Source organism: Apteryx mantelli, chromosome 5 (genome assembly GCF_036417845.1).
Source record: "Apteryx mantelli isolate bAptMan1 chromosome 5, bAptMan1.hap1, whole genome shotgun sequence".
Lineage (NCBI taxonomy): Eukaryota > Metazoa > Chordata > Aves > Apterygiformes > Apterygidae > Apteryx > Apteryx mantelli.
In genome coordinates, this window is record NC_089982.1 from 60,398,592 (window position 1) to 60,425,991 (window position 27,400).

At 35.1% G+C, this 27,400-nt stretch overlaps 1 protein-coding gene across 1 annotated transcript in view; it reads left to right on the forward strand.

The window, feature by feature from the left end:
• Window positions 1-27,400, forward strand: part of ATP8A1 (ATPase phospholipid transporting 8A1) — a 96,618-nt gene that overhangs the window by 43,914 nt on the left and 25,304 nt on the right. Inside the window, exons 18-24 of the mRNA XM_067297163.1 lie at window positions 1,824-1,996; window positions 9,582-9,765; window positions 9,866-9,976; window positions 18,319-18,393; window positions 18,521-18,643; window positions 21,004-21,082; window positions 25,794-25,855. Of these exons, the coding sequence (XP_067153264.1) occupies window positions 1,824-1,996; window positions 9,582-9,765; window positions 9,866-9,976; window positions 18,319-18,393; window positions 18,521-18,643; window positions 21,004-21,082; window positions 25,794-25,855 (807 nt within the window). The remainder of the gene's footprint in view (window positions 1-1,823; window positions 1,997-9,581; window positions 9,766-9,865; window positions 9,977-18,318; window positions 18,394-18,520; window positions 18,644-21,003; window positions 21,083-25,793; window positions 25,856-27,400) is intronic.

Genomic DNA, 27,400 nt, shown 5'->3' on the forward strand with positions numbered 1-27,400 from the left:
GAAGTATTTCATGGAAATGGTATAGAAGTAAATAAGAAACACTTTGATACTGCTTTTAATTTAAGACAGTGGATTTCAGCATAGAGCTCTATTTAAGCCCATAATGGAATTTTAAATGTAATAGCTTCACAGTTAGGGTAAGAGTTTTGTTTTGTTTTGGATTTTTATTTGTTTGTTTTCATATATGGCATGCTTGGAGCTACCTGAGGGCATGTCTGTTTGTGATTAAAAAAATTAAGGGCAATTTAAGCAGGAGAGTTCATACTACATGTATGAGAAGAAGCAACAGAAGATGAGAGGAATATGAAGTTTCAGGCTCTTGTATTGTTTAAGTTCTGTCATAAGCTAAGTAGTTCATGGAGATGAGAAAAATTCATACTTTCTTTGATATTGCAATATTTGTTATTCAAAGAAATATATTCTGGAATAATATTCTGGAAAATAGTTATGGAGGTTACTGTGATTTTTAAGACTTTTTTAACATGTAATTTTAAACAAAGTGGCACCTCCTTTCCATTGCAGCACCTTCAGAGAAGGATAGGAAACCTCTGAAGTGCAGAATACCCCAAGAGCCTAATCTCAGTTTAGAAAAAGCAATCAATTTTAGATTAGTGAAAGCAAAGCAGGCAAAAAACAGGGAATAGTGAATGGGGAGAGGAAGTTGAGTGGGGGAGGCAAAGCATTCTCATTAATTTCATTTTAGAGTGTTTAAGATTTGTACTTAAATCTGCTTAGTATTTTCTTTTAGATGGATACACTCGATTTCATTTAGATCTGCCTGACATCACTGAAGTAGCATGCCCCTGCTAAAATAATTGTTCAGTTGTTAAGACCATAGAAAAATGTAGGAATATTATTATCATAGAATATGACTGTGTCTGAAATTGAGTTTTATACAAGCAAAAGTTTGTTTTCATCTTCCTTTCTCCTCCCAAACCCTTTTTACTTCTAGTCTGTGAAGGAAAAAACAGCAGAACGATAGTCATAGCTCTGTAAAGGCCATTTAGAGAAAAAGAAATATAAGCAGTTATTTGTTTTTTCTTCTTCATGACATTGTATGGTAGAACTTTGCTGTAACTAACTAGATATTAGTGACCTCTCCAAAGCTGGTTAATAAATCCTGCTGCATAAATACAAGTGAAGGTATTGTCCACTGAATATAATCAAAAGCTCTTAGTACTGGATCACAGAATAGCAATTTGTGCAGGTGTGATTCAAACTTTCCGTAGCAGCTGAAAAAATATGAAATACGGTCTTTTGTATAACATGTTGTTAATGTTGGCTTATCTTAAAGTATAATTTTAATATGATGGTTAGAATTATCAGTTGTAATGCATCTACTTATATTGTGAATTATCCTTGAAGTTTCTTTTACTTTTTTCTAAAAGTTTATATCTATTTTGTATAACAGTGAATAAAAAATATTTCTTCAGGTATCTATATATGTGAATTTTCCATTGGATAGGTACGTAAAAAACATACTTTAGTAATGTCTGTTAGCAGTCATTTATGCATCTATTGTTGCCATTCAGAGAGCGTTAAAAGTTCCACCACAACTGAACATTTTTTTGGGCAGAGTGTTAGAGCCATACTGGGTGCATTCTCCACTGTGGTTTCTAATAGCACATCTATTGCAAATACTTTTTATGTTATTATTATTATTTGGTATGATATATTTGATAGATCTGATAGCATAATCAAAAGGTAATTTCCTTAAAAGGTGAGCACAGATGTTTCTAATCACACTGAAAATATTTTTGGATTTAAAAGTAGGAATAGTAGGAATTAAAAATAATCAACTCTTACAATTTTATGTGCAATAGGGAACAAGAGAGACGCTTAGCCATCATTGCAGTACTCTTGGTGATGCTTTAAGGAAGGAAAATGATTTTGCTCTTATCATTGATGGTAAATCCCTGAAGTATGCTTTGACATTTGGAGTGAGACAGTATTTCCTGGATTTGGCTTTGTCATGTAAAGCTGTTATTTGTTGCAGGTAAGATTTACGTCTTTTTTCTCTACAGTTTTTTTAATGATATCAGAAAACTAAGAAATATTTTCCATTTCAGAGTAGGCAAATACGTATATGCGCACATGTTTTCCACCATGAAATATAAAAAGGTTTAGTAGTTAAAATTCTGAAATATAATCATTCAAGCAAAATATTTCTGTAGTGAAGGATGAAACAGGTGTGTACCTGTCAAAGTCATTCAGGTTGCATATACCCAGAAAAATAAGTTGTTGTCTATCAAGGATAGTCTCAGACATTGATATTAACCTTAAATTGACATTACAGTTACCTGCAGGCTTTGGCACATCTAGATTCTTTTGCAGAGCTCCCTCCGCAGGCAAGAATTTATATCTGTGCCTTCTCTGTAAAGCATTGATTACACTGCATAGGTAGTATACAAAAAACGTAAAAGATGTGGCTCTGAGTGATGCTTTTTTCCTGAAGTTGATGGAAACACCTTTTTTATTTATTCTTTATTGTTTTGGGGTTCTTACAAAACAATCAGACCTTAAATCCCTTACTGTAAATGTCAACTATTAGAGCTGTAGCAAGGGAACTTTTCCCAGGTCAAAGAAAAATAAATATATGCATTCTCCAAATATGCAAAGTATGAAAGCAGTTTGGCTAGTCTTTTAACATTTCTAGATTTATTTTAAGGAAGGAATGCATCATTACTGTAAAAGTGATAGCTTGTGTGGTTTGGGGCCTTCTTTGCGCCTTCTGTGTGGCTCTAAACATAGAAACAGCAAACACATCCTGTGCAGTACATCACCTCTACATTTGAATGATTGAAAGAAAAGGGAGTTGGACAACTATTAGCTAGATAAACAAGAACTGCTCCTGCTGATGTTTAAACAAGTGGCTGAACCCAAGTGATTGATTTGTCAAAAAGCAAAAGCAAGGACTCTTCTTTATCAGATCATTGGCAACTCGGGTAAAACACCCTTGTTAGAAAAGCAATCAAAAATTCCAGAACTGTGGAAATAACTATTATTTTCATCAATTGCTAGGGGGACTATTGCAAGGATATCCAATTAATGTTCTCAGGTTATTTTCACTATTTTGACCTTTCTATTAGTATAGACAAAGTTGTTTCCTGTATTAGACCTGGAATAATAAACTCAGAAACAAGACATTCAAACTCTATTCTAGAGCTTGCTGTTTATCAACATTAAATAATGTCACAGACTCAAGTTCTCACAGTTAACGTAGTACTGAAGGATTTAGGGGTGTTTGTCTTCTCAAGTTACATCTAATTCCACTTTTCTTTGCATAGTCTGATTATAATTGCTTTAGAAGAAGAATCTTTGAAAAGGAAAGTCAGCCTGGATCTTGTACAAGAATAAAGTAATTCAGAGAATTCAGCATCATTTCTCACCAAATTTAAATCTTGCTTTAATAAATTACATAAATATCTTTTTGCCCATTACCTTGGTATCTGAAGGTAGAGGCACAGTGCATGCAAGTGTGGGAACTGTTGAAAATACATTTAAATAGACTGTCTGCTTTTCATTTAAAAAAAAAAAAAGTTCTCATGTTCAGGTATAGAGTTTAATAATGTTTCACTAAGGTAAAAACAGATCCTTCTGAAGAATTAGTATGTTCAAAATGGATCTGTGTGTTAAAATGGAAATTTTTCTGTCTTGAAAAAGGAGGGGAAACAGTTTTTGTTTTTGATTTTTAAGGTTTAGCTTTGTGGCCATGCTCCAGCATGAAAGTCTCTTTCAAGCTAAGATCTTTCTTTAGCACTTGTGTGATGAATAAACATCTTTCTAATCACTTCCATATTACGACGACAGTCCTTATGACAGTCACACAGGCAAGTAGGAGCTTTGTGCACATGCTACTAGTTCCAGTTTTGCTCAGTGTAGTGAGTAACAAGCTGTAGATAACTGCTGTTTCAAAGCTCTGCTTCTCTCCTCTGTTTTCTTGACTTACAGCTACATTTCATGCTGTATAAAGAAACAGTGTTGCAGTTTCTATTAAACTAAAGCCATTTTAGGATATCCTATACAAATAGCTGTTCTTTATTGGTTGCTTTCCTGTGATTAAGCAACAAAAAGTACAAAATTAGGGTTTCTGTTCTAGTAGCATTCTCTCTGCCATTTCTACATTTCCATAATATATTTAGGTCAGCCAGTTTCAATAAATATCTAGGTATATGCTCTGACTATTTTAAAAATTGGCTGCAGGTTTAAAACTAAAACATTTGCTTGTAGCACTCACTGTGTTAGTACGTGCGGGTTTTTTGAGAAGTGTCACTTGCTTTTCAAAAGCCAAAATTATACCAAAGTGTTTTTTTCTGTTAATGCTCCATCTTTAAATATTATCATTTTTAAAATAATTTTTAAAATCTTTTTTCCTGGTCACAAGCACAGAAATGAAATTTTAGTTAATAATGTAAATCACTTATCCGCCTAAAAACATTATCCTCTTGAGTAAATCAAAATACAGGCCTCTTCTATCCATATAAAGGCAGTAAACACTTGAAGCACTCCTTGGTTTTAAAAGTATAAATTACATCATTTTCTTTGATGCTTTCAGACTGTATTCACTTGTTCAGCAGCATTTGTTACCAGTGAACTCCTCCTAAGAGTAGCCATAACACAGATGAAGCTGACAAACATTCAGTAGACATTTTACTTCAAAAATCTGCATATGCTGTTAATTCCAAGCAGATGTTTGGCTTAAAGACTTAGACTAGCTGAATTCCAACCCTGTATTGGCTTCCAAGGAATATGTGTAAAAAGAATGTTAAACTGATGATTCTGTAGTAAAAATGTACAGCTTAGAGTGAATAAATTGAACAGAAGGTACTTTTTACAGCTTTCACTGTGAATTTGAAGGTATCCAGTACACACTTTGCTTTCATGTGGCTTTTCGTGTGGCAATGAAAGTAAGTGTCGTCTTCCAACAACATGGTCCAAAAGGGAAATAACCCACTGTTCCTTGAAAGTTAAATAGATAAAAATAAGTAGATTTAAAAATCAGCTTTAACTTCCCCTTTTTTCATTACCAGATAGACACAGGAAGTGCCTCATCAGTATAATTATAAAAATCTTACCATGTCAGAGGAAAACAGCATTTTTGAAGGGGATAATTTAGGGTAGATCTGCATACCATGATGAATTGTTTTTTTTAGTATTGAAGCAAAAATAAGAAAACAAGCAGTTTCTCTTGTAAGGTACTTGTTGAGTAGTGTTGTAAAAGACAGATGGTATCTCACAAGGTTTAGACGATGAAGAAAAATAATATTTTTACATCTTGTTTTTAGTAATAATAATCTCAGAATTTTAGTTATGCATTTGTAACATTTTCAAATTATTTCAGTTTTCAGGTCAGGAATCTTCTGTAGAAGCTGGCTGTAGCTAGTCTTGATATCATCAAACAGTGTTCAAATAAGATATATAACATATATAATCTTTTGATCATAGAAACACTTCTTGATATACTTGGACCATGGAAATTCTTTTGAAGGGCTTTGCCTAGGAGCTGTCATCCCAATTTCTGCAAAAAATTGTACATTACCTTTTTCAAAAGTCTAAAGATGTGTTGCACAAGCTGCTGAAAAAAGTATCTAGACAGCAACCTGCAATCCAAAGTCTGTATTATTTTTCACTCCTTTCTGTTTTGCTTTTGGAAGACCATGCAGTTAGACTTTATCAAACCTCCTTTTGATTGATTGCACTTGAAGTTTAAGAAGTTTGACTTAATTGGCACAGGATAGGCACTGGGGGATTTTTTCAGCAGATCAGGCATCACCCTCAGGTGAATTGTGAGAAGGTGTCCTTAGCACATGGAGAGGAGGGTTGGAAGACTAGATTAGAGTTGCAAGGATGTTTCCCAGTGGGAATTAGAAGATGCTATATGAGGAAAGACGTGTAGATGCCAGGCACTCAGTTTTGCTTAGCAACACTGTCTCACTGTTAATCACCACAGTCTAGGAAAAAGAGGCAACCACCATTAGTATACCCCTTTACTGGAAACTCAGTAACCTATCCAGTGTTTCGGCTTTATCTATTTATTGCACATATTTTTTTTCTCTGTAACTTTATAAGGTAGATAAAATGAAAAATACTGGCATTTGCTAGAGGAAAAATGGCAAAGCTTTTCTTTTTTTCTTTTTTAAATGAGCTATGTGCTTCATACTGTTGCTTCATTATTTCTTCCGTGACAGCCTAAATCTTGGCGTTATGGACTAACAGCATAAACTGATAGGTGTGGTGTATTTCAGAGTGATCATGATTATCCTTCGACTGCTAAAAATTAAATAGCCTCTATTTTAGTGGGAAAGTGTTTTCCTGTCATAGAAAACTTTTGTGGGTTTGCAGAAATTAGAATTTTCTAAAGACCATTTTCAGGAAATTTTCTCAAAGACTGTTTCTCCTTTTGCCCTCAGTATTTAGCTTTTCTCAGATCTTTGTAACTTGGATTTGTTAATAAAAGAAATAGAAGATGGATAATAACAGCAGTGTGATGTCAGTGGTTTCATGGGCTTTTTTTCTGAACTTTTTCACTACTCTCTTTTGCTTTTATTTTTTCAATAAAAACATGAAATCAGTCATCAGCCTCAGTGTCAGTTCTAAGGAAAATTTTGCTTTCCTTTTTTTTTTCTTTAAGTTTATAGCTTGTCTGTCCTGTGAACACTGGATTTTGTTGTGCTATCTCTCAGTAAATAAAGTGTCACCTGGTTGCTTTTTCATACAAACGGAATGGAAGGTAGCTCGCATCGCCATTAGCTTCGGCCAGTCATGTAATTGCTTGTTGTATTTACTGGTAGTTACGCTAGAGGTTACAGATGGCTAGAAAGTGAAGGCCAAGCAGTGCTTAATGAAGAAAGGTAATTGGTGCATCACTGTTCTTTAACCAATAAAACTTAGTTGTAATATGTGGAGAATTTAACTTCTTTTCATTTTTTATTTTGAAAGAGGTGTGGGTTTTGTTCTGTTTTTGTAGGGGGAGAGGAAGAATTGTGATGAGAAAGTTTATACATCAAGTTGGAGAGAAAACTTTTCCTATAGAAAACCGAATTATGAATCAACAGTTGGGTTCCTATAAAGAGCAATGAATTTTAACTTGTCTGACTGGCCAGTGTCAAGAGAAGCAGATCCTTTAGCCTTGGCTGTAATGCCAGTGTTCAGTGGGGAGACAGGAGTGTCTTATTACACCAGGAGTTTGTATTGACTAATAGTTTGACTAATATGTATAGTTGGAAAGATTTTGTTTCTTTTCTAGGTGGTTTCTTTTTATTATTGTTCTCATGAGCACTGGTTTCTGATCCTATAAATTAATATAAATAGGGCAGTGATTTTGCTACATTAACTTACCAGCTTTGCTAGAATTCTTTTAGCTAGAGTTCTTCAAACTAGAAAGAACTTGCCCTTCAGGAATCTTATTAACAATTATAATGGTATAATATTTTCAAGTATCCTGAGGCCTCTCAGTATTCACATACTCATGAGAATGGTGCCTTTGGGGCCTTGAGCTTACAGGATCTTCTGTGAAAATCTCTATGACTGCATGGATGCTGTAATAGTGCTGAATTTTTGGTATCTGATGGTAATGCTGCTTCTTGTTACTGAGCACGTGAGTGCCCTACTGCATTCTCCATTCAGGTGAGAACTCAACCCGTGAACTACACAGACCATATTACTTGTCAGTATCTTAATCAGTATCAATATACAGAGGATGTTCAGGAAAAAATATTATTCAGAACTAACTTTCTTTTGTGCTTTTCCTTTGTAAGTTTGTTACCCAAACCTTGTATTTTATCTTGAAGTTCTTTTTTTAACCTGAAAGAACTAAGTCGGGGTATGAGCATCCCTTTATAACCCTAAGCACTGCACTTTGACACCACTGGGAAAGTCTCACACAGCCCCAGTTGCAAAGTTACAGAAATTACAGAAGGCAACAGTGCCAGAGGGGCTATTGCCATAACTGTGCATGTAGAATATTTGTAGAAAATTAGTTAGAAATATGTATTTTTTCCCCAATTTTTGGTGTCAGTCTGTATCCAGTGGCAAGTTCTACATCTTTCCCATGTTTAGCTGTTACATGAAGGGAGCTAGAACAGTTTATCTGGAAAGCTGGAAAGACAGATGTGGAAAGGATGATTTCTTTTTTTTCTTTCTTTCTTTCTTTCTTTCTTTCTTTTTTTTTTTTAGTACTCATACCATAACTGTTTGCTCCTGAGTGACATCAGAAACTAAATATGAAGCCACAGATCTTTCCTCTAACCCACCATGATCATTCTTATTGTCTTACCTAACTTTTCCCCCCATTACCCATTTCTTCCAACTGTTTCCTTTTTTGTTATTTTTTTTAAACAGTCAGTAAAATTTCTCTGCCTCTTGATGCTGCAGATGAAAACAGTTCAGCCTGGGATATATGGCATTAAACCATTTGTTTCTTAGCTATTTCTGGTTGATGCAGTGGAAGTGCTAGAAAATAAGATCTGGCCTTCACCAGATGCACCTTAGCAGCTCCACAGTAAATGCAGCTAGAAGCAGTGGGAGTCACACTTTGGTACCAGAATTGCTCTGTGGGGGGCACTGAACAGTAGCAGGGGGGAGAAATAAACTTGCACAGATTTTCTGCATTTCTCTTTATTTCTACCTGTACAACTAAACAAGGTGGGGCGGGGGGGGAAAGTGACTCCAATGCCAGGAACACAAGACTGAATGGTCCCACTGCTTAGGATTTGCTCTTTCCCTTCCCTACGCTCTAGAACACATCAGTCCTAGCACATAATTTCTCTATAATCTTTGCAGTTAAGGTGTCTCAAATACTACAAGAACTAAGTTGCAGCCTGCTGAGTAAAACTTTTGCAACATGAAATGTAAGGTACATGTGTGACATACAGGATGATAGATGGAGCCAAAATCATAATCTCATCGATACAGCTTTGGGGAGTCATTCCTAGAATAATTTCTCCCCTCAACTGTAGCCAGGCATTTTCTGAATAAGAGATAGTTGGAGCAGTCCTGGAAAGAACCAGGGAGCAAGCCAGCAATTAAGCAGAGTAGTTGATCAGGGTTCACTGTTCAAAGCTGCTTCTTTTATTTAGCAGTGTAGACTTAGTCTGTGATAATTTACTGGTGTTTCATACTTTTTATTTGTTCCTATTTGGTTTGACATCTATGGTTTAAATATCTTGTTGTTTGTTTATAAAATATATATTTAAACAGGAAAATAAACAGCATAAAAGCAAAATATGCAAAAATGTGCAACTGTTCTAAGGTAATACTGATAGTGGTGCTGCTTGGGTTTTCTTCCATTGTTCCATTTTAGGGGCCTATTACAAGATCACAGCAGGCCTGCGTAGGTGGATGATGTTTGACCTATGTGTCTCCCATCCTATTCACATCTTACTTAAATTCAATGTTTGCATTAATCTTGCTATAAAATGTGCTTTTTATCATATATCCTAAATGGCAATAGCAAGAAGCTGTCACTGACTGGGATGTTAACTGGCCTATTTTTATTACCTTGTAACAGAACAAAGTATGTTTTAAAAGTACATTCATTTGAAATTCCTGTATTAAACCTTTTGCTTTCTTTTACCCCTTAGGGTATCTCCACTTCAAAAATCTGAAGTTGTAGAAATGGTTAAAAAACAAGTTAAGGTAGTAACTCTAGCAATTGGTGATGGAGCAAATGATGTTAGTATGATACAAACAGCACATGTTGGTGTTGGTATTAGTGGAAATGAAGGTCTACAGGCTGCTAATTCTTCAGATTACTCAATTGCTCAGGTAAGTTACTACACTATAAATCATTACAGTAAAGTAATTTAAAATCAGATTAATATCAATGCATGCATGTTCTAAGTATGTGCTTTTTCACTGTTTGCAGTTCAAGTATTTGAAGAACTTGTTGTTGGTTCATGGTGCCTGGAACTATAACAGAGTAGCTAAATGCATCTTATACTGTTTCTACAAGAATATAGTCCTGTATATTATTGAGGTAATTTTACTTTTTCAAAGTTTTAAGCATTATTTTGAGGTTTTGATTAATATATGTGATCTTTACAAAGCATTAAACTGCCAGTGAACACTTACTGGACTGAATCTTGCTTTATAGTAAACTGATTAATATTATAGTCTGATTTTGTTACTTTTGTTCTCATACAAATACCTACTGAATATTAGTATTACATTAGTACTGAATATTTGTATTGCATCATACTGCTAACTTATTAAAAATATTTATCTGTAACATATTATAGTACCTAAGGAATGCAGTTATAAGGAGCCTTAAATTTGCCAAGACATGTATGTGATTAAGCTGTTTGTTGAACTGGGGTCCTCAACTGTCCAGTTTGCAAACTGATTGCCCTTTTCAGACCACTGCTGAACTGCATGTGTAGGCTGTTGCTGTTCAGAAGAGTGCTTAGTGTTTTTTATATACATGCTTAATTACACTGTTGCACTACACCTTTAACATTTTAATGTGGAATCCATGTCTCTTCTACACTCTAATTTGTGAACAGGGATATTTTTCTAAAAGTAGCTGACCTAGTTTTCTCATATGGGATTTTAATGAGACTGAGGTCTTGTGAAAAATACAGTTGTATGAGGGGACTGTGTTGTAATAAATGTATGTTTACTGGTAGGTACAGTTAAGACAGTATGTATATAACTGTAATATTTATGACCTTTGTGACCACTTTGCATCCATACCGTTTTTAACATACTTTTTAATACATTTTTTAAACGTTTCTTTTTTCCTTCATTTACTTTTCCTCTCTTTCTTCCAAAAGCCTTTCTTTCTTTCTTCTGTGCTTTCCTCTAACCAAATCCAGCAATGATGTTTATATTTGATTTGAACTTTAAATTCATAATGTAACCTGTTGCAATATTTTAAAATACTTTAAACATCTTTTTATCTAGAAATATTATAGCCAAAAACTATGTATTTTTCTTTACACCTTTTTACAGTTTCTAAATTTTCTGTGCTTCCTCTCTTTATTCTTGTGTTATTAATGTGAATAGATTTCAATGTAAGTATCAACAAGTTTGTAGTCTATTTAGAATAACATATAAAGTAAGAAGCAGTGCAAAAAGACACTCCATTAGAAATCCCCAGTTGCTTTAAAAATGATGGCAGTCTTTAGGACCTGCATTTCCAAAGCTGAACATCTGAATTCCAGAAATACTGGTTAACTGTAGCGCTTCATCAGTATTTTTTAAGTACTTCAACCTTTTAGTAAAACAGTATTAAATACTGTTAAATAAATAGCTAAATAAATATTTAAAACAGTATTAATGTATTTTTTTGTATTTATAGAAAACATATAAAATTGGGCTTTAGAACATACTTCCTTATTCTTCTTAGTTTTCTGTCATTGTCACCTGCACACTCCTTGTGAATTTAAAACTTAAATCAGGTATAAATATTCCCCCATTTGTATTCTCTTGTGCAAGACAGTTAAATGCAAGGTACAGAGATCATAATCTAAAAAATACAAAAGACTAGAGGAGGTAGAGGAGCAGATGAAAGGGCAAAGAAATTATTTTTATGTGGATTATTACATTTCATATATGGTGCCTACAAGCATTTTATCATATATACCTTCTCTGGAAGACAAGATGGCTTTTGCTTGAATTCCTATATACCCAACATTTGTCAGCTCAAAAATCTTTTGCAGATGTTAATAGCTCATGTCAATACTGTGAATGAATGGGCAGATATTCATCATTGAATGTCTCTAGAAAGGACAACTGCCAGTCTTGAATCTCTCTTTTCAGTGTTTTGTACTGATGAGGCGTGGGAGCAGCGAGCTGAATGAGTATTTGTAAGCTGCTGATTAATATGCAGAAGTGCTACCTCAGGAGAAGGCCTGTGAAGCCTGTGTGGCCATGCCTCCTTGGGCTCGGCATTCAGAAAATAATACTAGGAAAAGCATGTCTGGAAGTTGCTTTAAAATAAGTTTCCTTTTATTTGCTGAAGACAACTAATGCTATCTACCTTTATTTAATATACGCGTTTTGGTAAATGTCTGTTTAGTACTAATCAAACATGGAATATGATAGATGCCATTTAATTTAAAGCACAGCTTTTTTCCTAGACACTTATGTATTGATATGAAATAAGTGCCATTGGTTTCTTGGTGCAGAACATGCTAAAGGTCTATAGCAACACTTTCTATACATTTAGACTCCTATTCATAAGAAATGAGAAGTGGTCTGTAAAAACTTTTTCCACTCTGTGCCTTGATTCAATAGGTACTTAAACATGGACCTCATTTGTTGTATGGGACTAGTCCCCTGTGGTTATATACTGAAATATCATTCTAAATTGCAAGTTCAAACTCTGAATTTCTAATAATCTTTCAATGTGCATTGTTAAGCCTGTACAGAGCCTCAGGTTTGCATGGGATAAGCTTATGCAGAGCCTCAGACCTATTTTGAGGGGAGAGTCGTTAGCTTTTAATGATGGTTAGGATGTTAACTTAGATTGAGAACTCCTTTGTGGATTGATTTGTTTTTTTACGTTGCCATTAGTGCATATACTCTTTGGTAAGCTTCTCACTTTGAAGTTATGCAAATCTCCCTTCAACATCAGAGGAACAAAATTTTCCTACTATTTTTACTTTTTCATCTGCTAGCTAGTAATGACAAATAACTGTCTCATGTTAAATAAAGAAGATTTACAATAAAAAAAGAATTTGTAAAGATCTATATAGGTCATTTCTGTGAGAAAGTTCAAACCAAAGGGTAGATAAAAGACCAGGACATAAATAAAAGAAACAAATACATGGAGTTCATGTTTAAAGTCCAGTCACCAGTTCCTAAACATGGTCATATGTCATAATTTAAGTGATCTTGTGTAAACAACTAAATTGTACCAAATACTTTATTAGCTGTACCTGCATCTCTTTGTTTCCTTAAACTTTGGATGGTGGGTGTCTACAGACGGTTGCACATCTTTTTACTATTTTGCAAATTATTGGTACATTTAGCTTTCCAATCCTGTTTTTTTTTTCCTTCTATCCAATCCTAGATCTGTCCCTCTCTCTGATATCTTTTCTTATCTCCCAAGTCTAACATAGCTAAAATTGCATTTAGTATCTTTTTTTCCCCAAGCATTTTGCATTCTTCTAGTAAGTTAGACACTTTGCCTGTTGCTCATATCTATAACTGAAGTTTACCATTTTGTTCCTGATTCTCTAGCCTGGCACATCAGATGAATCCTTGCAATCATATTCAGACCCTAACATGCATAAATCCAAAACTAAGTGGACTTTCTGATATGCTCAGATTGATTCTGAGCCATAGAGTTTAGGAGCTGTTGTTCTGTCACTTATGCTAAAATGGGGGAGAGGGACACTTAAATCACAGGAGGTCTGTATGCTACATCATCAGTATGCTTAATGTACACAAGCTGCATTTAGTTCAGTTTAAAACACGGACAGCAGAAGTGATAGTGGTCACTATGCCTGCCTTTTCATTATATAGTTTGAAAAATTAGGACTGTAAGGATCCATGTTTGCAGCCCATCTCATTTTGCACTGGCTGTGAACCTAAATCTTTAATTTCATTGGGAAATTCTGTAGCTATTGAACAATGAAATAGTCTGCATCTTCACTTCTCCCTCACTTACATAGTCTAAATCGCTTCTCAAGGACACCTATCTTCTTTCCTTTATACAGAGATGCTGGATTAATAATTTGAGCAGTTTGTAGGGTCTACCTCCTGTAAGAAGGTTCCTGAATTTGTTCCTAAATTATTATCATGTACCGTATTCCCTGAATACTAATATTTTACAGGTACAGGTATTTTACAGCTTCTTTCATTGTCTATCATAATCAGGATGAAACACACTTGTCCATGAAGATAATTTCCCACTGGGAAGCTCTTTCCTGTCACTGTCACTATTAATACTGTAGTAAGCTCTGTAGAGTTTGTGGTTTTTATGTTAAGGTTAAGGATGTCATTTTCTAGGGTTCACAGGTTAAGAGCGGGGTTAAAAGGTGACTTTTCTCACCTTTTTCCAGCTTGAGATGAGGGCTGTATTTATCATTGCTCCTATTTTTTTTCTTTTCTCCATAGCTGCTAATTTTTTCAAGCTGCTGATGTTCTTGATGTGAACATTTGAATACAATTGATTCTCCCCAGATATCTTACAAGCAAAAGAAAACCTATGTTTCTGCTTAGACCTTGAAAATACTCTGTCTCTTGTAATAGTATATCTGGTAGGCTACTAGGTAGTAGTATTTTTAAGACAGAGAGCGTTGTTTAGCCACTTAAAAGGGTTCCCTACCGAAACATTTTTTTGATAGATTCAGCAAGAACTGTAGAACTTGGTGGTGCTACCAAATTTCATATCTTTGTGTATTGCATCTAGAGCTCTGACCAAGATTTGTGCCAGTTCCTTATTACAGCAAGACTTTCCACCTGAAGTACCTGTAACTTGCATACTTTGCTTGGAAGAAAGTAAAATCTGATTTCAGCAAGTTAATATTGTTTCTTAGAGGATTTCTTTACAATTTTACAGTAAAACTGTAATTTTCAGACTTTCAACAGCTTGAAAAATTTTAACTTAAATTCTGGACAAAAAAAAACCTGAAAGTGATGAGGGTTTTAAGAAACAAAAAGGTACGTAGCATTGCTGAGAGGCTTGGTAGCAACTTCATACCTGACATTCCATGTAAATCAAAATTTGTTCATAAATACTTACATTTCTTTCAAACAGTCACTTCAAAACATTTCCAAGTGTTACTTAACATCGCTTATCTTTAATAGCAGAGAATATGTGGAATAGATCCAATGCATGTATTTGGTCCTTTCTAAGTAAGAGTTCCATATAATTTTGACTGCTAGTTAAATCACAACAGAAAGTTAATGTGCTGATGGAGGTCAAATATGCGTCTGTTGGATATTTGTTCTACACTCTTCCAAAAAGTTGTACTTTTGTTAAACTCTTTCTGAGGTCACCAGCACTGAGATGCACAAAGTTTTATGCCCTGCATATACGCACGTATATGTCACATATTTTCTATTAGCATGTCCTTTTTCACACATCCTAAACCCCTTCCAAATTAAAAATTCTAAAAATTACCCCAGTATTTGATGCAAAAAAAAAAATTAAAAAAAAAAATCAAGGGGTGACTCACATAGTATCTGTCCTTCACTATTCTCTCAAGAGAAGATCTCACCTAGCATGTACTTGAACCTTAAACTAAAGGGGAGGAGGGAAGCTTCCATATCTCCTATATCATAGACTGCCTCACAGCTTCAGCTTTTTTTAGTCTCACAACATTATCTTATGCCTTTTGAGATGTTAGCCATCATTCACTCACTTTAACTGTCCTTCTGTGCAAACTTCCATGCCATGATACAGCTCAGTGGCATACCAGCCATCTGCCTAGTTTGGGAGTAAAATAATATAGTAACTTCATAATACAAAGGTTGAAAAGAGGGAAGGCAGTTGAGCAGCGCAACTTTTATATAACAGTGGTGATGAGGTTCCTTTAAATTAGATTAGATTCACATGTTTAGTTTAGTTGTAAAGCATCCAAAACATTGCATTGATGTTGACTGCATAATCAATTGTTTAGTAATGAAGAAAAGCAGAGTGAAGGTTAGCTATATAATCATTTGAACACCTTATACTCTCATGCGTGCACCTTCGTGTACGCACACATGCACACACATTATTACAGGATTTATACAGTTGCATATACAGGTTTTCAGAAGCTGTGTAACAGTCAGTATGAGGGATGATGGTAAATAGCATCCGTTTTTGACAGGCAGAGTAGAGTATTTGTTGTGTGTTCGTTGGTGGGGTTTCCTAGTAGATCTAAGGGAGTGAAGCACTCCAATTGCCATTTCTCATCACAGATTCCGTGCTACTACCGATCACTTGCTAGATAGAGAAGCAGCAGTTTCTTGAAATCATGTTTTGTGCCAACTCTTCTTTAAGATACTAGAATAGAACTAAAATCCAGGTTGCATTCCTTCCTCAAGTTGTGTATTAGTTTAACCTTGTCTACAAATATCTTCCTGAATACAGATGTTTTCTTTAACTGGGAGCTAGAACGTTTTTCAAAGTGAAGTTGCACAAGTAGTTTTTTAGTATTTATTCACCTATTTTTATACCTATTTTTATGATTTTAACATAATTTCATATTTGCAATTAGAGCAATTGCTGGTGATAACTACCTCCTTCATCGTATCTGCGTGCTGCTTTCCTTTCTTTGGAGGCTTTAGCAACTCTGTTGCCATCAGCAGACTCTAGAAACTCACAAGAGGGGAAATGTCTGAAGCCAGAGAACTGCCTTGTCTATTTCATGAAATTCATTGTAGCCTGCTGAGAAAATATTTGAAAAATATTTTTTTCCTCATTCCTTGACTGAGGAAAAGGGTCCAGTTGGAAATAAAAGTATTTGGTCGTACAACTAAGAACTGTTTCCTAATGCATAAAATGGAGAGCATTAGTTATGATTATATAGCATACTGTATTTGTCATTCTCAATGTTTCTCAATGTTTGAACACTTGATGGTTTTCACCTCAAGTATCATTCTTCTGATATAATTTTGTACAACATAAGCGTTTATACTCCATCGCAACGTAACATTACATAAAGCATTCCACGGTATTCATATGGTAAATCATGTCAACTTGGAAAAATAACTACTGAGAAACTGCTGCTAGTGAATGTCTTCCAAATTCCTAGCAGTTAAATCATAGCTCTGATTTCAAAAATCCAAAATCAAAATACTTAACAGAAGATTTAATAAAAATCTGATTAATCAACTGCCGTAAACTACTCCCATAAAATAAGTCTGTTCTGTGAATAGACTGAAGCATTAGAAAACAGAAAAGTATAGCTGTTAGTGTTAAATTAGCAAAACCAAAGAAGTTTAATATTAAGAAGACAGACAGAAACTTTAATGAACTCTATGATGTCTCTGTATTGCAAGCTCTACCATTCATGATTTTGTATGCAATCTTGTTGCAATAATTGGCCATCAAAAAAGTCTATTTACTTTTCATTTCATTAAAGTTTTAGCTGGGTTTTAACACTAGTTTTGTTTTTTTTCTATCTCAAAGTATTCACAAACATGTTCAAACACTCCTTCACATGTTAAAATATTATGAGCTTGTTCGTAGGATCTGGTCATCTGCAGGCCAGCTTGAGTACCTATTGATAAATGGGTAATTTGTAGCAATTCATGCTTCCATAATGAAGTTAAATGAAATATGAACTGCAGCAAAGTCTCTGCAAAGCTCCATCTAAAAATTCACTTGACCAGTGTGTCAGGATTTCTGCCCTTTTTTTGGATGTAATCTTATTGCTGATCCATTATCTAAACTGAATTACAGCTTTTCAGTTGGAAGTGCATGTCTGGCTTTCAATATCTTAGTACTGTTAGTGACATATGTTGCCAAAAGGTTATTTATCCAATGATTTCTGGAAAATTAGAGTCTTAAATAGAGTAGAATGTCGTTTAGATGGTCATAACTTCTGTCACCTTATAACTTACGTCTGTAGTATGCAATATAGTTGCAGTGTAACTTGTTAAGAAAGATTGATCAGATACACTTGTTACCCACTTTCTCTTTGATGTAATGCAAGCATAGAGTGACTTACATAAAGTACTGTCACGCTGAATAATGTACTGAAAAATATAAGAAGATGTGGATGAATCATGCCTTTCAAATTAAATTCAATTTTTTAATCTTTTAGCAAAAGTGGTAATATTTATGCAAAGAAAGGCTCCCAACCACCCCTCTAAAGTACTCTGTAATTGAATCAGTGCTTGTTAATTGCATAATTGTAATTGACTTAGTACTCTGGTAAGTCCTCATTATCTCATGAGTTTCAGGTAGGAAAAAGGACCTATGCAGTGTCCAGTTCAAAATTACAGCTTACTGTATGAATACCGTAAGTTAGGGAGGATGCTACTGATTATAAGATGACTACTTTTATTCTATAGTATTTTCCTGGAAATTTGTATTTCTCAGACTTCATATTTTGTGAAGACTGAAATACAGTACAAGTGTAGTGAGCTAAACCACTCTTAAAAAATTGAAGAACATCAAATTCCTTCTGAAAATGACTACCTCTTTGAAATGTTTTCATATTTGGACAGAGTTGCTCACATTTTTGATCAGGTTTCCCATCATGTCTTCGGAAAGCAGGGGTTTTTTTTAGAATTTTTTCATGTAGTTTTCAACCAGAATATTCTCCACTGTGTTGTAAATGTGTTCTAGGAATATCCTTTTTTGTGATGCAGAGGAAAAATATATTTACCATACCTCGCAAGACATTTGATTAGTGTGGTTCTTCTCTTTTTCAGATCTGGTTTGCTTTTGTCAATGGCTTTTCTGGACAAATTCTTTTTGAAAGATGGTGTATAGGTCTTTACAATGTGGTAAGATGCTGCGTTTGTTTTCAGTCTCAACTATATTCATGAAAGTTTCTTAAGTAAGCAAGCTTTTAAGCAAGTTCTCACATTTCAAGTTTTGCAATATGTTTTTTTTTTTTAATACATATACTAGATGTTTACAGCAATGCCTCCACTAACTCTTGGAATATTTGAGAGATCCTGCCGAAAAGAAAACATGCTGAAATATCCTGAGTTATACAAGACTTCCCAAAATGCCCTGGACTTCAATACTAAGGTAGGTGAAAATCAAATATAATTAAAGCAAAAATTAATAGTAATTCAATATAGTTATCCATTTGATTTCTGTGCTGCATATTCTCCTAGTTAAAAATGGTGGAGATTTTTGTTACTACTGTTTTCAGTAGCATTTCGGTTGTCCATGAATGGTGGAAATATGAAAAAGGATGACGAGCGTTTTTTTTTTAAACCCTGATTTTTTTTTTCTGCTGTTAATAAAGCTGTCTTCTGCAGGCAGAAGTGATTAGTGCTTTCTGTCATCGGGCTGTGTGTATTTGTACTGTTATACGGAAATGGATTACTGAAGTATGTGGAGAAGTATTGCAGGGGACAATAAGAACTGTTACTAGATTTATAGAGGGAAGCACTTTGCACTATTCCTTGTCAATTTTGAGTTGCAATTTTATGGTCCAATTTTGAGTTTTAGGAAAAAATACTTTGATACATTTAAAATGTGTGAGGATGGATCAAAAGAAATCTGAAATGGGCAATATCCATCTTGCAGAAACTAATTTAAAGAGATAGTAGAAGAAAGTAGGACTTCTTAATATATAAAATATACACTATTTCTCAGATTTGTCCATAAATAATCTCTGTTAAAAACATAAATGAAACTTTCCTGAATCTGCAATTTCATGAATGCTGGTGACATTTGTAAGACAGTTCCTTCTGGTCTGATTTGATTTTTCTAAACCTTGTTGGGACATTTCAAGTAATTTCATTGTATGTTGAACTTGGAGGTACATTCAATTTGTCATTGAATTAACAATGTCTGCATGTGATGGTTTGTAACAGATGTTGATGTGCCAGTTTTGTTATGGAACTGGAGTATTTTTTGTAGAATTATTTGTCTAGATCATCTTTATTCATTGAAGCTTACGTGATTTTGTTCTCCTTCACCCTTCCCTCACTGTCCCACAGTCAGATTCTTGTGTCACTATGAATGCTTTACAAATATAAGACTTTTCATGGTCTATTAATACAGACGCTTCTGTGTTACGATAGTTTTAATACCATAACATATGTGAAGAACGTTGCAGTAGCTGAATGTTATGTTCAAAATGATGACTCTTGAAATTTTCAGTATTGCACAGATGTCTTGTTGACTTCAGTGGAAATTCTGTGGCTGTTCCCATATAACCCTTGAAATGGGTAACTGTCTACAAAATTCCCAGCTATAGAAGTTGAATAGTTGGTGTTAAAGATTTGGAAACATTACTGCCCTGAAAGTTGATGCAGATGTTTGTTATGGTAAAAAGGATCAAAGGTTATGAGGTCACGACAGAGGTTAAAGGATTAGCGTGTGACAATAAGTATTGGTCAGGAAAATGGAAAAGTAGAACTAATTTTTCTTGCACCCACCTGTGCTTCCTGTCAAATAAAAACTGGCAGTAATGACACAGCAAGAAGGAGAGACAAAGGTTAATGAGTAGCACAAGTTCAAATGCGCAAAGGATTGCAGTGTAAATTGAATCATACAACCTAGTGTAGCTATATGGTCTAACAAAAGGCTTTGAGACATTGTGGAAAATGTTGTGAGGCAGGCAACTTAATTTCTATTGTTTGAACACCTTAAAACTCATAATACTTGTCAGTTAGTTACAATAAAGGCTGTGTTTGTAAAAAGCATTGCTAATGAGAAAACATGATTGCTGTCCCAAAGGACATGAGTTACATATTTTTGATTAAGTGTTTTTGTATCTTTATACAATATACTATGTAAAGCATTAATAGGATGTTTATGTTTACACTTAATGCTGTTTTTTTCAGAAGGTATTTCTTTGTAAGTGGATATAAACTTGAAAGTGAAGTTAGTTATTTAGCAAATACATTAAATATGATGAAGTTATGGACTTTAAGAATGGAGCATGTAAGAAGAAACCCAAGGAAGATACATTTATTTGTCCTTTTAAAATTTATTTCTATGTAGAAATATATAGATAGCTATATGTAAAACTCTAATTTGTTTGTTCTACTGTCCAAATTTTCCTTCATCACATGAAAAGTAAAATTTAAAGCTAGAGGCCTTTTTAGTTCTCTACTTGCAATGTAGCAATTATTTCAGTTCTCTGGTTTAGTTCAGTTTTTATGATCATATTGCCATACACATATATTTTAATTTCCCTTCTAATCTGAAATTAAAAGGGAGAGATAATAAACACCTTTTTCAAAACAAAAAAAATAAACAAATGACCCATGAAGAGCTAAGAGACAGAAGTGCCTGTCAGTTATATTACTTCACAGTGGTGGCCTGACAGAAACACATTTTTGAATCTAACACACAGATAAAAAGAAAGGTCAGGGTTCACAGAGCTAGTTTATTGCAAATGGTTCTCATGGATTTTTGTTTTCCCTTAGGTTTTCTGGGTTCATTGTTTAAATGGCCTCTTCCACTCATTCATTCTCTTTTGGTTTCCACTAAAAGCCCTCCAGCATGGTAAGTGTATAAAATAAATATAAATATATATATGTGTGTGTGTGTGTGTGTGTATATGTATGTATATGTATGTATGTATATAAAAAAATCTTGAAAGATACTAAATACCTAAATACCTTTTCTTTAAGAACACTTGATAAATACTAACAGTTTTGTGGAATTAAATTTTAAGTTATCATTTCTAGAACTAGAGTAGAATATGCAATCTATTTAAAATGTGGTTTATTTAAATTATGTTTAAAAGTATGAGTAATATTATGTACATATGTATAAAATTATATAAATATACTTGAAGTAAATAGAAACCATATGGAAGGAAAAAAGACTGATGATTAATTACTCTACTTTTGTGTAAAAATCTACAGTGTTGAATACTTGTAAAATCCTAAGTCAGTCACTACTGTCTCTTGCATTAAGTCTCTTATGTTTTGGGGGCCTTTATTGCCTGTGTCTATACCTTCTCTCCTTTCGGGGACACATTAACCCATTAGTAAACAGCTGTGTCATTAGGCTTGTGACAGGTGAATCTGAGACATCTTGGACAGCTCAGTCCCGTCACTGTTCTTGTTTCTGTTGTATGTGCACCTGAGAGGCAGAAGGAAACTGGACACTTGTGAGACAAACCCTAATAATTAGAGGAGAGTGAAAGCAGTGTTTCCAATTAATGGGAATGTTTATGTGTATTGAAGCTGTCATAGGGATGGGTTTTGTTATGTTTCGATTTCAGTTTGTAGAAAATTTTTAAAAATAGAGAAAGGGTGTATCCTGCAGATTTTCTGTAAAAGCAGTAGTCTTCTCAGTTTCCCTGATAATAGCTAGGCAGTCTGCCCTGGTACAGGGGACACAGAAATATTCTGATCATCTCTCAACATTTTGGAACTTTAGGAAGGTTCTGGTGGTCGAGACTAGTGAGAAGGTCACAGCTGCTTGTGCCCAAAAGCTCAAGAGAGAAACTGCTGTTCTTGCAGAGTATTTTGTACTCAGTGACTTTTGATGGGTGAACGAAGAAGGTAGCAGCCTCATTTTCTATGAAAGGCATGTGAATGTGAGTTCAGTGGCTGCTATTTACACTGGAGAGGGTTGTAGACAGCCCAGGAGAAAGCTCCCAAAATGTCGATTCATACTCTAAAACCACAGGCTCAAATCCAATCTAAAATCTCATTTCAAAGCTATAGTCAGTTTGTGTGAGAGTGGATATTTTCCAATGCAAAAATAACTTTGGTGTATATGATGCAGAAGTGTTTAATGAGTAGACACAGTGATGCAGAATAGAATTCATGTGTGAATGGAAAAGCACGACTATTTGCATAAGACTGCAGAGTTGCTGTCTGAATGCTCTAGCAGCCCTCTTCAGCGCCGCAGCCTGTGGGCCAGAACTGACCTGCTGACAATCCGCAAGTGGCCCTCTGTAAGTCTGCAGAAATTGCCCTCTGTCTTCCTTGTCCCTTCCTAGAGAAAGGCCGAGGGGACAGGGAGAGCAGAAATGGGACCTGGGGGTTGTGTATGTTGTGTACAGTGTAATGAGTACATGCAGTGGGTACAGCTGGTGGACAAAGTTCTGCCTGCGGGGCAAATGAGCACAGAATGGAAGAGGCTGATAATCCCTTGGTGATGACTCTCTATGTAAAGAGAAAAGAGGAATAATGCTGTTAGGATGCTATAGGGAGGGTTTTGAGAGTCAGAGAGAAAGAGTTTAAATAAGAAACTGTATTATTCCTTTTCTCCCCGGCTTTTCTTTCCCTTATCTCGTACCTGGACTCCTTCACTCCGTGTTAGATCTCTCATACTGAGCAAACAGTCATCTTCACTTTCCTGCAGCCTAGTGTGACCATTTTCCCAGCCAGCTTACTGTGTTGTATATGTGTGAGAAGAGAAAGAACTTGTCTTTGGGGATGTTAGATCTTGTCTGGGTTGTAGCATGTGCTACTTTGGACCAGATGATCCTGTGCATCTTGTTCCTTTCCTTGGAGCTAGCTTTTCGGGGGAAAACAGCCACAAAATTCACTAGGACAGAAAAGTGGTTCTCTTTAGGTGGAGCTGAAAGTGTGCAGTATTACCTTCTGCAGTTTACTGTATTTGATTCCCCTGGCTGGGTCAGAAATACTTCCTGATCGTTGTGTTGGGTAACTTCCCAAGGTCCACCCAAGAGAGGAACTTGTGAGAAGAGGGCTCAACCTCCACCTTCTCCTAGCAATGGAGAGGCACAGGGCCTCTGAGGAGGCTGCAGGAGGAATGGGAGAAGCTCAGCTTTGTGCTTAAGAGTGCATAAGAGTCCTGAGTCTCCCACAGTACTCTGACTTATGGAAATAGGCTTAGCTGCCTGCCTATTACTATGGGTCCTTTTTTGTTTTGGTCCTGTTATAAAACTCTGTTTAAATAAATCCTCCTCTTACATACCTACAGATCTTTACTGCTTTGTATATATTGTTAGGCATCAGTGTGCAATTTCAAGCTGATATTTATTAGAATGTTGAAAATAAAATCTTGAAGGTCATGAAATTCACTCAGAGCTCACAGTCTTTTCTTTGAGCATTTTCTTTTGTTCGCTCTTTAATCTCACTTGTTCATATCTTTCTTGTCTGTAAGTAGAAAATTTCAGACTGTATGCGTTGTAGTTCAGTCTACCAAGAAATAAATGATTGGAGAACAGGGACGGGTTTGTGAGAATTGTTTGTCAGAATTTTTCTCTAAGGGACCTGAATGTTGGACAGTACATAAAACTTGGCTCTTTGCCTCTGTGTAGTGTCACCTGAATAGGAATAGTAAGAAGGATTTGAATCTTCAGAAAAGCTTCTTCTCTGTCGACGTGTCAGTAAATGACAGAAGCCAGGTTTATGTGAATGAGTAACCCTACCAACTGTTACCTGTTTTATGACCCATGTTATTAGCTTAGTTTTCAGGCTTCCAGAGCTCTTGGGATTCTTTGTGGTCTGCCAGTCTATCCAGAGAGAAATGTCAACCAGGGGAAGTGTCAGGAGTACGACCGGTAACACTGGAGCTAAGGAGGTAGCTGTTGTGAGCTCCTCAGCTAGGAAGGTGGAAAGGGCTAGGTTAAGGAGAACTGTTTTCCAAGCATTTTTATTCTTTACATGTGAGAAGTGGATGGTACAATATGTGGCTATTCTTTTCTGTTTCTTATATGTGCTGAGTTAAAATGCCTGCAAAACAAAACTGTGTAGTGAGTGAATGTACTGAAAAGTGATTATTGTTTGCAGACTACCTAATTTTTCTGTCTGAACTTTTACCTGCTGTGTCTCCCAGAATATCAATAAATAAAAAACCTTCTTTCTGTGATAAACTAGCCTCTCAGATGCTGAAAAACTTTCAGAAAGAAGCACTCTTCATCCGTGACTAAAATGAGTTTTATTTCCAGCATGTGTGAAGGGGATATAAAGGCTAACAAAACATTCAACACAAATACACAGAAATAGTTAATTAGCAGCATTTAACATACCTTATGCTAACTGAGGATGGTGAAAAATAAGTCATTTCAACTCCAGGTCATTTTTGTCAGCATGTCACATTCTTCTGACCAGTCCAATCAGAGCTGATTTAAAAAAAAAAAAAAAATTCCCCCAACACAGGTTTTAAAAACATGCTTCCTTATGCTGCCTCAGCCTTAATGAATTTTATTTTTCCTTTCTTTTTGTCTTGTACTTTTATCCCTCCTCACTACATGCACAGTATTTTGATATCACTTTATGTGATGGTAGTGAAAAGCAATGTTGAAATGATTATTAGTATCTCTACAGCACAGTAAGTGCTGTGGTTTGGTTGCAGTCAAGGAATGATCTTGAGTGCTAATGGTATTTCCAAACTGAATATGCAAAAGTCTAGTTTTAATTGGGAATGAGGAATTCCCTCTAGATATTTTAGCTGTATGTAGTCCTGTGTATACCAAGAACTTTCACACAACTGTAGTCAGAAAAGCCCATGCTTTAGCAATAGTCATAAAATAAGTTCTGTTTAAATAAGTATAAATGCAGTGCTTCAGAATTCCTAACTTACAAACCACAGTAGATGTCATTTTTATGCGAACACACATCTCTCTTTATGGCACTGAGCCTTAGCCTAAACGCTGTCTGTATATCCATATAGGTAAAATGTGTATGTATTTATATGAATCAACAGATTTGAGTTGGCTAAATTTTTAAAATTTTATGCATAACAATCATCTCAAGAATTAAAATGAAATATATTTTTATTTAAACTGAATCTAAGAAATACTGATTTACAAAAAGAGCAAAGATCAAGTTTCCATACCAAAAGTATCCAGAACCAATGAAAATCTAACTCTCTAAGCTTTCTGTTCGATTATACGTTACAGACAATGTACACTGGAGTTATTATGTTTCATACCTTTGTGAAGGGAAGATATTGTGTCTCTAACTTAAAATTTATTCTAACTGAATTACTACTGAATACATATTACATATTTTTGGTATTTGATTTTACAGAAAGCTTTTAATTCTAGTCTAATTCCAGAGGTCGCTGAAAGTTTTAAAAGATTAGAAACTGCAAAAGTCTTAGATCTTTTACTGTTCACTACCCTTCATGGTGAAATCTGCTGTTAGTACCTGTAGCAAGTACTGCCATTTCATTTGTTGGGAACATGGGATCCAGTATCAAAAATAAAAGTTCATATATATTGTACTATTGCGGATATTTAAATGTTTAAATGTTTTTATTTTTTCATTATGTCCTTCTCCAGGTACTGTATTTGGCAGTGGTAAAACTTCAGATTACCTGCTCCTGGGAAACACTGTTTACACTGTAAGTTTTGCTATAGCTATCTGGTGCTCTATCAGCTGATTATTTATTCTTTATCTATATTGACTCTATCTTTACATCTTACACAGAGATGCGTTTTTATTTATACTTCTCTACGTAGAAGAGTTGATTCAGCAGAGCGCCTTAAGAATAAGAAACAGTGCTTAGATGACTCTTTGAGAAGCTTTGAAGTACATTATGCATTCTGACTGCAGTTTGTAAAACAAAGCAGTTTAACAAAGTAAAGAGGCAGAACACAGGTCTGTCCTCTTTATTGGGAACCGTATTTGCAAATAATGGGAATTGTAATTCCCTAATTAACATACTGGTTAATTTAAGCTAAGTTTCTGCATTAAAGAAATCTCAGGTCAGTGGACATGGAACTGGTTTGTGGACTTGACTCTTCTGTACTCACTCTCTTTAATTTATAATGGGACCTTGAAAGAAGGATAGAGCCACACAGAACCAACATTTGTGGGATGTCTCTTTGAAAAACAACCAAAGTGCTGGAAGTAATTACACCTGACATACTTAACAGTAATCTTTTGTTAGTTTTGTACTTGGTAGTCTTTACTGTTGTTTATCTTATTAATTTATTCTAGGAGACAAAAGACTGAAGTTAAACACCAAGTTTTTCACTTGTTAGATATCAGTCTTGCCTGACAGATGTGGGTTTCCCCAGATCTCTCTCAGAAGGAAAATTAGACTTGTGGTCCCTTTCCTCCGCTCTTGGAAATTAAACGTTAATTTTCAAATTCCTGTTGTTGGTCTAGACAAAAAAGAAGTTAGTTCTTTCAGAAAAGTAAGGGGGCTGGAATGTGAATATAAATCTGTATCAAAATCTAGTTCCTAATTCAGTTAGGAAAAAGGAAAGCATCGTAACTGAAACAAAAGGAAGGTATTCTAGAATAAATCGTAGTTATTCGAGAATGTAGGCATCTGTAGCTACTGTAGGCATCTCCTGCATAAGAGATAACTGTTTAAATAATGATATCTGGTCAGCTAACATGTAATCTATTCCTCTTGCTTCCATGTGAGAGTATAAAGGGCAGAGCAGCCACAGGCCTTCTTGTGCATTTTTTACTGCTGTGACAGTGAAAATAAAATGATTCTTCTGCTGCTCTGTACGAGGACTCTAAATGGGTTCTTTCAGGCCACGTTGAAGAATTCTGCGTTAGCACATTCTCTGAAAAATTTGTTTGCTCTACACTTCTTTCCCTGTTCTGAAAGGCAAAGCACAACATGTTTTGTCAGCAGTAGTCACATACGATTGTGCAGTCTCATATGATGAACTGATCTGCATTAGGAATGGATGGAATATCCTTGGTTGCCTGTGCAAGTCTTTATAAAATTAAGATGTAAGGTCACAGTCATTGTCATAGCTCATTCCCAACAAAAGTAGTTCAGCTGACATAGATCTGTTTGTATTATGGTCTCATAATTCTGAGCAACATTTAGAACTCTGTCGTTCATCTGAATGTCAGTGCTTCCTCCAGTATCGGATCAGAAGAGTGTCTACCAGAACCATCTGTTCTTCTAAGTGAAATA